This window comes from Mobula birostris, chromosome 31 (genome assembly GCF_030028105.1).
Source record: "Mobula birostris isolate sMobBir1 chromosome 31, sMobBir1.hap1, whole genome shotgun sequence".
Taxonomy (NCBI): domain Eukaryota; kingdom Metazoa; phylum Chordata; class Chondrichthyes; order Myliobatiformes; family Myliobatidae; genus Mobula; species Mobula birostris.
In genome coordinates, this window is record NC_092400.1 from 2,629,575 (window position 1) to 2,643,318 (window position 13,744).

At 47.9% G+C, this 13,744-nt stretch overlaps 1 protein-coding gene across 2 annotated transcripts in view; it reads left to right on the forward strand.

Annotated features, from left to right (window-relative positions):
• Nucleotides 1-2,021: 2,021 nt before the first annotated feature.
• Nucleotides 2,022-13,744, forward strand: part of tcn2 (transcobalamin II) — a 32,788-nt gene continuing 21,065 nt past the window's right edge. Inside the window, exons 1-4 of one of the 2 annotated variants that reach the window (XM_072247527.1) lie at nt 2,022-2,293; nt 6,042-6,129; nt 7,601-7,784; nt 10,303-10,448. In XM_072247527.1, coding sequence (XP_072103628.1) covers nt 6,072-6,129; nt 7,601-7,784; nt 10,303-10,448 — 388 coding nt within the window. In that variant the 5' untranslated portion in view covers nt 2,022-2,293; nt 6,042-6,071. Of the gene's footprint in view, nt 2,294-6,041; nt 6,130-7,600; nt 7,785-10,302; nt 10,449-12,661; nt 12,849-13,744 lie in introns of those variants that run through there. The other variant, XM_072247528.1, reaches the window with a different exon arrangement.

Here is a 13,744-nt window from a genome sequence, read left to right on the forward strand (position 1 = left end):
TTTCGTGTGAAATGTGTCCTCCATAATTTCGGAGGTCTGTAAAGTTTTATGGAAAACATTGCAGCCAGAGTTCCTTCCCTGCCCTTCAGTCGCCCAATGGGAAGCTATTGCAGCGTAGGATGACATGTGATGCTACCAAGCAGACGAATCACAGTTGTTGCGTTCTGTGTTGCTGCAATGCACAGTTACATTTTGGGGGAGGTGCGCGTCGCAGCAATGCAAGCTCTCGCGTAGGGTTCCGCGTTGGTTTTGCGTAGGGTTTGCGGCGACGCAGACCTTACGGCGACCTGTTGACGCAGAAGTATAAACCAGGCTTAAGTATAGCTCCAATGCCATATTCAAGTTTGCTGATGACACCCCTACCATAGGCCGAGTCAAGGGTGGTGATGACTCAGCAGAAAGGAGGAAATTGAAAATCTGGCTGAGTGGTGCCATAACAACAACCTCTTACTCAATGTCAGCAAGACCAAGGAGCTGATTATTGACTTCAGGAGGAAGAAACCAGAGGTCCATAAGCCAGTTTGCATCAGAGGATCAGAGTTGGAAAGGGTCAGCAACTTTAAATTCCTCGGTGTTATCACTTCAGAGGACCTGTCCTGGGCCCAGCATGTAAGTGTGATTATGAAGAAAGCACGGCAGCACCTCTACTTCCTTAGGAGTTTGCAAAGGTCTGGCATGACATCTAAAACTTTAACAAACTTCTACAGATGTGTGGTGGAGAGTATATTGACTGGCTGTATCACAGCCTGATATGGAAATACCAATGTCCTTGAATGGAAAATCCTACAAAAAGAAGTGAATACAGCCCAGTCCATCACAGGCAAAGCCCTCCCCTCCATTGAGCACATCTACACAAAGTGTTGTTGCAGGAAATCACCATCTATCATCAGGATCCACCACCCAAGTCATGCTCTCTTCTCGTGGCTGCCCACAGGCAGAAGGTACAGGAGCTCACATTCTCAATATTTATTATATTTATTTTTTTTCTTTTTGTATTTATGCAGTTTGCTGTCTTTTGCACATTGCTTGAATGTCCAGGTTGGTGTGGTCTTTTATCGACTCTATTATGGTTATTATTCTATTATAGATTTATTGAGTATACCAGCAAGAAAATTAATCTCAGGGTTGTATATGGTGACATATATGTATTTTGATAATATGTTTACTTTGAACTTTGAAATGTGATCTGAACAATGTCTTATAAAGCCTCTAAGATGCTAGAGGAACTCAACACGTCAGACAGCATCTATGCAAGGGAGTAAACAGTTGCTTTTTCGTTTCGGGCTGAGTCCTTTCATCAGTCCCGGTGAAGGGTCTCAGCCCGAAACATTGAAGGGTTTATTCCCCTTGATAGATGCTGCCTGACTTGCTGAGTTCCTCTAGCAGTTTGAGTGTGTTGCTCAAGATTTCCGGCATCTGCATCTCGTGTTTATGCTTAGCTTTATATCATTGCTTTTATATTCTAGTCCTCTTGAAACAAATCCTCCCTTTTGCCTTCCTTGCTACAGACTAAACCTACAAGTTAACCTTTCGGGACATCCCCGTTCTTCTCAGTCCCGCCGACCGATTCCTTCCTCCCTCTCCATTGCCCCATTCCCTCCCCCCCTCCCCCTCTACCCCCCACCCTCCACCTTTTCTCCTTTCTTCTCGATCCCCTTTCTTCCCACTCGTTACCTCCCCCTCCATGACCCTTTACCTTACCGGTTCCCTCTCCTTCCCCGCACCGCTGGTTCCCCCCCCCTCCCTCCCGCCCGCCCGCCCGCCCGCCCGCCTGCCTGCCTGCCTGCCCGCCTGCCTGCCTCTCCGACAGTGCCGTCCTCCCCCTTACCTTCCTCTTCTCAGATTCCCATCCTCCGCTCCCTCCCTTCCTGCTCCATCCTCGATCCTTCCCTCCCTACCGCTCCCATCCCCGGTCCCTCCTCCCTCCTCCCTCCTCCCTCCTCCCTCCTCCCTCCTCCCTCCTCCCTCCACCTTCCTTCCTCCCGCCCTCCCGGTTCCCATTCGTGCTGACAGTTAGTCAGCTGAGCGCTCACATGACGGTGAGTTGAAGACCGCGGAGAGGGGCGGAGAGACGGCACTCTCCTCCTACCCCGAGGGAAGACATTCTCCTCCTACCTTGAGGGGCGACACTCTCCTACCCTGAGTGCAGAGGGTGCCGCCTGGGGAGCGGGTCCTGCTACACCGGGCAGCCGCTTACCCAGGCGATAACAACGTACGGTATTAACTTTCGCCGGAAAGCCTGGTCACGTAGTTTGCTGCCAGATTTTCCACAGGCTCAGAGAGCGGGGACCGGGTGAGTACGGAGTGGGCCGATCCTGTGGATCCCAACTCGGTGGTGGTCTGGGTTAGCTCGGATTTACCCCATACACGATTTCGCTCTCCGGAATCTCCTCCTCCAAACCACCGAGGCGGGAGGGCCGAGGGGGATCGAGACGGGGTAGGTACCGGGGGGGGGGGGGATCGGGACGGGGTAGGTACCAGGGGGGGGGGATCGGGACGGGGTAGGTGCCGGGGGGGGGGGATCGGGACGGGGTAGGTGCCGGGGGGGGGGGGGGGATCGAGACGGGGTAGGTACCGGGGGGGGGGGATCGGGACGGGGTAGGTACCGGGGGGGGGGGGGATCGGGACGGGGTAGGTACCGGGGGGGGGGGATCGGGACGGGGTAGGTACCGGGGGGGGGGGATCGGGACGGGGTAGGTGCCGAGGGGGATCGGGACGGGGTAGGTGCCGGGGGGGATCGGGACGGGGTAGGTGCCGGGAGGGGGGGGAATCGGGACGGGGTAGGTGCCGGGGGTGGGGAATCAGGACGGGGTGGGTGCAGAGGGGAATCGCCAGCCCGCCCCTCCCCTCCTCGATGGGACAATAAACTAATCCTTGGTGTGCAAGATCTTGCACAAGAGGATCTGAGTTATCCCTGGTGTCCAAGCTAATAATTATTAGGTAAACCTACACAATGTTGGTCGTCGTGGGGCCTTGGTGTACCTAAATTGGTCTCTGAGCTTCATAGGGTCTATAAAACGCTGTAGGAAGGCATGGTGGATTTGTGTTTCAGTAAACAGATGTACTGATCCAGTCCGACATTAAACAAAATAAAGCCTGTTTAAAGATTTCCTGGCAGCAAAAATCGATTTAATCCTGAAGTCGCATTCCTCATGGATCTGATGAATTTGGCCTCTGACACCAGAACTGGTGGTGGTGTAGAAAGTGACAAAGGCCCCTTAATGCTACCACAGGTCAAACAGAGTACTCTGCAATTGGAACTCAACCCAGACAAGTATGAAGTGAGCATTTTGGAAGTCATATAGGGGTAGGACATACACAGTGCTAAGGACTATTGCTGAGCAAAGAGACTTGGGAGTGTGTCTATTGTGCACTGAAATTGGCAACTCAGGTAGAGTGTTGAAAAAACCATATGGCATGCCAGACTCCATAGGTGGGAGTATATAAAGGTGGGACATTACGTCTGGTTAAGATGCACTCGGAGTGTTGTGTGCATTTCTGTTTGCCATACTGTAGCAGATATGATTGCCCAGAGAGTTCAGAGAAGGTTCACCAGTATGTTGGTAAATTTACATTGGTTTATATTGTCACAGGTACAGTGAAAAAACTTGCTTTGTACTGAGGTAATTCAAGGTAAAACAATAAGAGTGCAGAATTAAGTGTTACAATTACAGAGAAAATGCATCAATCTGTTAGGCCCAGGATAGATCTTCAGAGATGTTTACCCGCAGGAACTTGAAACTGCTCACCCTTTCCACTGCTGATCCCTCTATGAAGATGGGTGTGTGTTGCTTTGACTTCTCTTTCCTGAAGTTCATAATCGATTCCTTGGTCTTTCTAACGAGTGCAAGGCTGTTGTTACGGTACCTCTCAACCAGCTGTTCTGCCTCACTCCTGTACGCCTCCATCTGAAATTCTGTCAACAACAGTTGTGTCATCGGCACATTTATAGATGCCATTTGAGCTGTTCTATCCAACAGATGTGGGTGTAGAGAGAGTAGAGTAGTGGGCTAAACACACATCCTTGAGGTGTGCTAGTGTTGATTGTCAGTGAGGAGGAGATCCTATTTCCAATCCACACTAACTGTGGTCTCCCGGTGAGGAAGTCAAGGATCCAGTTGCAGAGGGAGGTACAGAGGTCCACCTTCTGGAGCTTGTTGATTCGTACTGAGGAGATGATGGTGTTGAATGTTGAGCTATAACCAATAAACAGCAGCCTAACATAGGTATTGCTGTAGTTCACATGATTCAAGGCTGACTGGAGAGTCAGTGGGATCTGTTGTGGCGATGTGCAAATTGCAACAGATCCAGGTCTTAGCTTGGTTAGGAGTTGATTCCGGCAACACTGGGCGATAGTCATTGAGGTGGCTCACACTGCTCTTCTTGAGCACTTGTCCTTTTGAAGCAGACGGGAATCTTTGACTGCAGCAGTCCCCCTCCCACTAGACCAGCTGGTTGGCACAGGTTTTCAATGCCTTTTGAGGATTCACCTTTTGAAAAATATTCTGACTTCGGTCTCTGAGACAGAGATCACGGGGTCGTCAGGTACTGCAGGGTTTTGCACAGATGTAGTTTTATTCTCCCTTTCAAAGTGTGCATAAAAGGTGTTTAGCTCACCTGTGAGTGAAATGTCATGGCCATTCATGATGTTAGGTTTTGCTTTGTAGGAATTAATGGCCTGCAGACCCTGCTAGAGCTGACACGCATCCAATTCTGACGCTATCTTCAACTGGAATTGATTTATTGCTCTTAAAATAGTCTTCCATAGGTTGTACCTGGGTCTCTTGTAGATTTCTGGATTACCGGTCTTGAATGCTGCAGATGTAGCCCTCAGCAGGCTACAAATCTCCTGGTTCATCCATGGCTTTTGGTTTGGGTATGTTCATCCACACAGGTTCTGATGAAATTGATGACAGCTGTAGCGTTTTCATTCAGATTCAAAGATGAATCCCTGAATATTGTCCAGTCCACTGACTCAAAGCAATTCTGTAAGTGCTTCTCCATCTCCGTTGACCATACCTTCTTTGTCCTCACCACTGATGCTGTGGTCTAGAAACACAACCAGGTGATTGGACTTTCCAAAGTGCGGACGTGGGATGTCACAGTAAGCGTTTTTGATGGTGGTTTAACAGTGGTCAAGTGTGTTGGCTCTTCTGGTTCCACAGGTGATATGTTGGTGGTAGTTGTTCAAAGACTTCTTTCAGCTGTAGAAAATTATTGTGTTGGAGATTGCAGATCGACGTAGGTGATGAACTGGAATAGGTATAAATGGATTTTTGGTTGGTAGAACAGAAGGAGAGGCATTCCATGGGTGTCTTAACATGGGTGCCTTGGATGAAGGTACCAAAGGTCCAATTGATAAATGGGCTGAAGGGTGGGGGAAGTAGTTTATGGAAAGGACAACAGGAGATTGCAAAGAAAGATAGGTAGGTTAAGGATCTGGTAAAAAAAAACAAATGTCAGGTGACATTATTGGTTATATTTATGGCAAGTTCACATTTAACATACAAAAGAGTTAAAGGAGTAATGGGAGAGAGAGCAGGAAAGTGGTGTTGAAATTAAGACTGGATAAGCCGTGGTCTTACTGGTGGAGTCGGCACAAGGGACTGACTGGCCTTCTCCTGCTGTATCTGATGTTCTTGAAAAGCAAGGGGTGGAATGCCAAAAGAGTTCATCAGGATGAGGAGTTCACCTGGTGATAGTGGTGAGGCTCTGTAAGGGCAGAACTGAACTGTAAATGAATATGTTGTAAAAAAAAAAGATCACTCTCTACTCTGTACATAGTTTTCTTCTTTTTTCCCTCTCCTTTCTATAAATATATACCTTAGATAAATATTATGTGGAGATTTGTGACAAATATGATTGTATGATATATATGTACAGTATCTGAAATACATCTTATGGAAATGTTTGATGAAATTCAATTAAAATAAATTACAAAAAGAAGAACTGAACTGTAGGCTCGAGGGTGCAGTTTTTTTCTATGATTGTTTCAATATTTTTTCCATTTTATCAAATATCTCCCTTCCTGTTTTTCCCAGAACACTGCATTTCTGAAGGAAAAACACATCATGCAGCCCAGACTGTTGCTGTTGATATCCTGCATGGGGATTCTTTTCCTCACAGTCAGTAAGTACTACTGTTTTCTAACCCCCCCCCCATGCTTAATGTGTGTGTGTATATTGATATTGTAATTTATAGCAGATCCGATTTTGTGTCTTGCACTATACCATAGCAGTGGTAGTGGAGGGAACTCATCACTGTTCTTGAGTTCAGGGTGCAGCAGGGTTGAGATCCTCTTGGGTGATGACCCTCGACACAGAATTTAATGGGCATCTCCGGGCTTCTGCCAGAGACAAATGAACCAAAAATGCTTTAAGGGAAGTGTTGTTTCTGCCTTTGTTGCGTTTGTAAGTCTCCTGTGCCTTTGATCAGGAGCACAGCAGGCAATGTACATTTCTGCACTCTTTGTTGGACGCTTGGAAATCTGCAGAGAGTTTCCAGTGTACAGAAGGGATAGGATGAGGCTGTTCTGTGTCAAAATGAGACAAAAGCAGTTGGTGCAACTCATAATCACAAGAGATTCTTCAGGTGCAGGAAATCCAGAGCAACGCACACAAAACGCTGGAGGTCAGGTGGCATCTGTGAAAAAGCAGTCAAAGTTTTGGGCCAAGACACTTCATCAGGACTGGCATGAGGTCTGAATAGGAGAGAAGAATGTTGAAGTCTGGATGGTTGATGTCTCAGCAGTTAGAGATGAAAAGATACAGAGTGGGATTAGTGTGAAACGATGCTGGATGGTCAATGTAGAACTGATGGGCTGAAGATGCAGTGTTCTTGCTTAACTCTCTACAACCCTATGACTCTAGTGAAAAGGTAAATGGAATTAAAGTAGATGTCAGCCATGGTCTTTTGAACAGCAAAGTAGATTTGAGGGGCTGAATGGCTGCTCCTACACAAAATAATGCTCTTTTGTGCTCCCAGCTCTGCCCCACCTTCCTGTTGCCTCCAGCTCTATGGTAGCTTCAAGGAACACATCCCCCACTGTGATGTGTCCGAGTGGTCATTGGCTGGCCGTTGGATCTCCATGTCCAGCACTTATCAAACATACACGTAGCTGTGGCTGAAATCTTAGACTGACATCCAGAGGAAAGTGTGGGGGGAATTTGTTCTACAGGAGACTCTTCCCCCTCTCCTGCACCAACTCTATCCCAAAGCTCACACTCCAGGGGTGAATTTCTTCCAGCGTCACTGATGCACCGTGTGTGTGGGGTGGAGGGTTATCTTGTTGTCTTGTAAAACGAGTGCTCTGTGTTGGGAGGACAGTGTCAGAACACTTCAGGCAGCATGGTAACGTAGCAGTTAGTGTAAACTTTCGCAGCACCAGAGTCCCGGGTTCAATTCCCGTTGCTCTCTGTAAGGAGTTTATATATTCTCCCTGTGACTGTGTTGATATCCTCCGCGTTCTTGGTTTCCTCCCATGTTCCAAAGACGTATGAGTTAGTAGGTTAATTGGTCACATGGGTGTATGGGTCTGTTACCGTGCTGTATCACTAAACAAACAAACAACATTGACAACAATTTGCTCTGTCTATGTCAGAACTGGAAGCCAGTCACAAGAAGACCATCGTGGCCTTGAACTCCCGTCTCCTTAGATATACGGGTACATTACCGGCCAATCCCAGTATCCACATTGCCTTACGACTGTCGGAGCACCATAACCTCAATGTTAATTGGAAGTACCTTCACCGGCTGAAGACTGATCTCCGGAGGAAACTTTCCAGGTAATTGCCCCTGCTTGCTCTGTACACCGGCCAGGTTGCTCCCCAGTGCACCAGGCACCGACCCTTTCACCTGGTACTTGTAAATTATGCCTCATGTGTGAAGGAAGCAGGGCTGGTGACAGTCTGAAGGATTTAAGCAAGGTAGCCCTGGGATTATGTTGAATTTATTATGCATTAAAGCCAGTTTTGTGCCGATATGGGAAAATGATACTGCCATCCTTACCCAATGCCTTTGCAACTTCCAGACCCAACAAGTCAAGAGTTCTCCTAGTCAAAATGTCATTCTCTGTACAGTGGAGCTCATTCAAAACCCTATTTTGTGACTTACATCAAATGTTAATTTGTTTATTCATTGATCTACCTTGGCTCCTGTGATACCTCCATTTTGAAAATGCTTATTCTTCTCCAAACCTCTCCATGGTCTCTTGCCCTCATTATCTCTGAACCTCTCAAACGATACAAGCTTCTGCAATACCTGTGCTTCTGCTGTGAATATTTCTGATTCATTGTTATCGACCATGACTTCACCGACAGGGCTGCTTAGCCCTGAATGCTTCAGCCTACCCCTCTAACCAAAGGTTTAGAGAGAGCAGAGAGCAGACACAACCTCACCACCACCCCGCCGCCCCCGACAGTGACCTCTCCCTCACCTCCCCTCGCTTTCTCTCTCATTTTTGATGGAGGTTGACTGACCTGATGCTGCTTCTACCTCCACAGGTACTGTTGGATCTTTCAAGTGTTTCAAATACTTCATGTTTTTATTTCAGATTTTATTTTTTGTGTTGTTACAGTTGTGCCACTAATTTCAGATGTGGAAACAACTTCTCTAGCCCTCCCCCCCTCTCCCCCCCCCCATTCTCTAACAGTGTTGGACCTTAATATTTAACTTAGATTTGGAATTAGTTTGGAGCTAGAATTGTTTCATTAGTCCCACATTTTCCAAGATAGAGTGAGAAACCGGTCCTGCATACCATCCTTGCAGATCATGTTATTACACGGTGCACTGAGGTGTTACAAGAGGAAACAGTAAGTGTTACAGTGACAGAGAAAATTCAGTGCAGGTGCGAGAACATAATGAGGTAGATTGTGAGGTCTTACAACAGCGTGGTAGATGCTATTCTTCAGCCTGGTGGTACGTATTTTCACACTTTTGTGACTTCTGCCTGATGGAAGAGGGGAGAAGAGGGGATGTCCAGGCTGAGGCAGAGAGAAGTATAGACGGAGTCCATAGAGGAGAGGCTGGTTTCTGTTAGGGCTGAGCTGTGTCCGCAACTCTCTGCACTTTCTTGCGGTTACAGGCAGATCAGTTGCCAATGGATAGGATTCTTGTTGTGGTGCATCGGTAAAGATTGGTGAGGGTCAGTGAAGACACTCGCTGTGTTGAACTGTGGAAAATCAGTCACTTTCAGTTAATTAAAATATGTTAAGACAAAGGACAGCTACAAAAACTCAATAAGAAATCGCACACAACACTGGGACTCATTGAAATTCCTTGCTGAATTATGTTTGGCTGTATTCCTTTCACCTTCTGCCGGATCCAAGATTCAGCAAGTCTGTAGCCTGACCTGAGGCTGGAAAAGCTACTTTCCCTCCCCTGTAGCTTCCTGGTTGTTGACTCACTCGAAGCATTATACTTGACTTTGCAAATCAGGCAAGAAGAGATGCTGAACTTTCAAGGCCACTGATTGGACAAATTTGTGCAGATGGAGGAAGTAACCTGAAGAAAGGCCTGGGAGCATAGAACAGTACAGGCCCTTTGGCCCATAATGTTGTACTGGCCCTTTAACCTACTCCAAGATCAATCTAATACTTCCCTGACACATAGCCCTCCACTTTTCTTTCACCCGTGATATAAGATTCTCATAAATGTGCTTGATGTATCTGCCACTGCACACACCTGCAGCATGTTCCATGCACCCACCACTCTCTGGGTAAAAAAAACAAAACGTACCTCTGACATCCCCTGTACTTTCCTCCGATCACCTTAAAATTATGCTGCCTCTTATTGGCCATTTCTGCCCTGGGATAAAGGCATTAATTGTCCACTTTATCAATGCCTCTGTACACCTCTATCAAGTCACTTCTCCTCCTCCTCCACTCCAAAAGAAAAGCACGGTGGGGCAGTCGGTAGCACTATACTTTTCCAGTTCGGGGTGTCAGAATTCAGAGTTAGATTCCAATGTCATCTGTAAGGAATCTGTGTGCCGCCCTGTGGAATGCGTAGGTTTTCTGCAGAAGCTCCAGTTTCCTCCCACAGTCCTAAGACGTCCCAGTTGGCCAGTTACTTGGTCATTATAAGTTGTCCCATGATTAGGCTGGGGTTAAACCGGGGTTGCTGGGCAGTGTGGCTCGAAGAGACGAAAGGGCCTATATCTCAGTAAATAAATAAATCTGAATCTATTAACAACAACAGAAGGGCCTATTCCAGTCTATATCTCAGTAAATAGATAAATCTGAATCTAGTAACAACAACAGAAGTCTGCCTGACTTTCATGGTTCTCTCACTTGGCTCCCCCAGATCACAGCCGGGTTCTGAGCCCTCCACAGGCCTCGTAGCTCTGTACCTGTTGGCGTTGCGTGCGTCCTGCCAGAGTATGCAAGCACGGCAGCCAGCACTGCTGTACCTGAAGAACAAACTTGATGCTGAAGGAAACGACACCAAACGTACGTGCTGTCTCCACACCCCCACTTCTGTCTTGGGGTATATTTACACAGTCCTCATGTTGCTTGGTTTGTAATCTAATTCTCAGGTTGAACGAACTCTCTGAAATCATGACTTCAAATCTCAACGTAGAGGTATAAAATTCCAGTTGATTGAATTAAATCAGACTAACAGCTTGTATAATGACTCTGTATGTAACCTAACATGCTTACTGAGAGGGGATTGGGTTTGAGTTACCTCTGGCTCACTAGCTGTGTACTTGATACGTGTGTGTGCACGTCTCTATGCGCATCTGTGTGTATATGCATACCTTCGGGCGCGTGTGTGTTACTCATAATTCTATAAGACACTCAGTACCTGGGTGCCGTACTAATAGATTTCCTACACTATCTGAGTACACTTAATTCATGCTTTCTTAAATGTTACACAACAGCACCATAGTTTCCAGTGAGCCCGGAGGGTGAGAAACAGACCAGGAACATTTCAAGGGAGCAGAAGGGGAACCCAACAAACGTCATGTCCAATCATTGGGAATTTCAGGTAGCTGGATACAGATTATTGGAGTTACTGCCTCCTCTGCCATCTGGTGGTGAGGAGGATGCAGGACAAGCCACCCTCAAACGTGCTGATTCTCTGACTGGGAAATGGACCATTGAGGATTAGGTACCTTGCCTGAGAAGCATTTGTTCTACATGGAAATGTCACACAGACAAAGTGCAGCACAAAGAAAGACAAAACGAGAAGGACTTGCATTTGCTTTTTGCTTTTATTTTCATTTTATTTAGAGATACAGCACTGAACAGACTCTCCCAGCCTAATGAGCCGTGCTACCCAGCAATGCACCTGTTTAACACAGGACAATTTACAATTACCAATTAACCTACTAACTGCTATGTCTTTGTTTAACAGGAGCCCAATCACAGGATGCTTTACAATTACCAATTAACCTACTAACTGCTACGTCTTTGGATTGCAGAAGGAAATCGGTACACCTGAAGGAAATGCACACTTTCATGGGGAGAATGTACAAACTCCTTGCACACGTCTCCGGAATTGAACACTAACCTCTGACCCCCTGAGCTTTTAATAGCATCGTGCTAATCACTACACTATTGTGCTGTCCTAAGATGCCTTAATATGTTTTATAGACACCAAAACACCTGGGAACTAGGTGTGGTTGTCATGAAAAAATACAACTGTCAACAAGATTTGACATCTGACAGTGGTTTGACACACAAAATGCTAGAGGAACTCAGCAGGTCAGGCAGCATCTATGGAGAGGAATAAATGGGGCAGCACAGTGGCGTAGTGATTCACACAATGCTTTACAGGAGTTTAATTCCCACCCCTGCCTGTAAGGAGTTTGTATGTTCTCCCCATGACCATGTGCTCCGGTTTCCTCCCACAGTCCAAAGACGTACCAGTTGGTAGGTTAATTGGTTGTTGTAAATTGTCCCAGGATTAGGCTAGGATTCAGTCAGGGGTTGCTGGGCGGCGTGGCTCAGAGGGCCAGAAGGGCCTAATTTGCGCTGTATCCCAATAAATAAACAAACAAACAAACAGCCGGTGTTTTGGGCTGAGACCCTTTATCAGGACTAGAAAAGGAAGGGGAAGAAACTAGAATAAGAAGTTGGGAGGGAGGGGAAGGAGTACAAACTGACAAGTGATAGGTGGGGGAACGTAGGTAGGTGGGGAGTGGGGATAAATAAGCTGGGAGGTGATAAAGGGAAGAGGTAAAGAGCTGAAGAAGGATGCATCTGATAGGAGAGGAGAGTGGACCATGGGAGAAAGGGAAGGAGGAAAGACTCCAGAGAGGTGATAGGCTGTTGAGCAGAAGAGAAGGCATAAGAGGGGAGCCATAATGGGGAATTGAAAAGGGAAAGAGAATTAACCAGAAATTAGAGAAATCGATGTTCATGCTATCAGGTTGGAGGCTACATCATTAGTTTTATGACAAGTTGCAGTATAGATATTGGGTGCACATCTCTGCCTCTTCAAATATTGCCGTTGGAGCCTAACGTACACCTAGGATGGCAGCGTTCAACAATGCTGAATCCCTAGGTACAGTGCTGGTGTATCAGCTTAGGCAGACTGTCTACAGGATGTCAACCCACAGGCTCTACATCCTCGGCACAGACTTATCCTAATCTACACTCTTTTTTCACCAGAGAGACAAGTACAAGATGTCATGGCAACACCCCATCCAAGAACTGGCACATTGTCCAAGCGCAGGACAGCAGAGCAGTCTGCATCGCCTATGGCTACAGATCCAACCACCACCCGATCTGCTGTATTATTTCTGTTAACGTGGCCTAAATGATCAGAGTCAACAGGATAGGGGCCGCACGAAGATCAGAGTCGACAGGATGGGGGCCTCACGAAGATCGGTGTCGATGGGACAGGTGTGGCACGAAGATCGGTGTTGACGGGACGGGGGCAGCACGAAGATCAGTGTCGATGGGATGGGGGCGGCACGAAGATCAGGGTCGACGGGACGGGGACAGCACGACGACCGTTGTTGACGGGACGGGGGCGGCAGGAAGATCAGGGTCGACGGGACGGGGGCGGCACGACGACCGTTGTCGATGGGACGGGGGCGGCATGACGACCGGTGTCGACGGGACGGGGGCCGCACGAAGATCAGAGTCGACGGGACGGGGGCGGCACGACGACCGTTGTCAACGGGACGGGGGCGGCACGAAGATCGGTGTCGATGGGATGGGGGCGGCAGGAAGATCGGTGTCGACGGGACGGAGGCGGCACGAAGATCAGTGTCGACGGGACGGGGGCCGCACGAAGATCAGAGTCGACGGGACGGGGGCGGCACGACGACCGTTGTCGACGGGACGGGGGCGGCACGAAGATCGATGTCGACGGGACGGGGGCGGCACGAAGATCAGTGTCGACGGGACGGGGGCGGCACGAAGATCGGTGTCGACGGGACGGGGGCGGCAGGAAGATCGGTGTCGACGGGACGGAGGCGGCACGAAGATCAGTGCCAAACTGCTCAGTGAACCACAGAGTCAGCTCTTCTCTCAGATAACTGGTCAACTGCAAGGGCACAGGAATCACAAAGGGTCTACAACTTGTGGGGGGCCCTGAAGTCTGACGTACTGGCACCTGTAAAGAGAGACTTCTCTGTCTGTGAAGTAGCTGAGAATGACCAGTTGTTGAAGAGTTCATGAACTGTAAGCATGAGGATTTCTGTTTGTAAACCCCACCGTTCCACAAATAGCTGTACAGGTACCTGACGGCATAGAGCAGAACATAAGAGGGCCAGGACCTCTGGTCAATAATG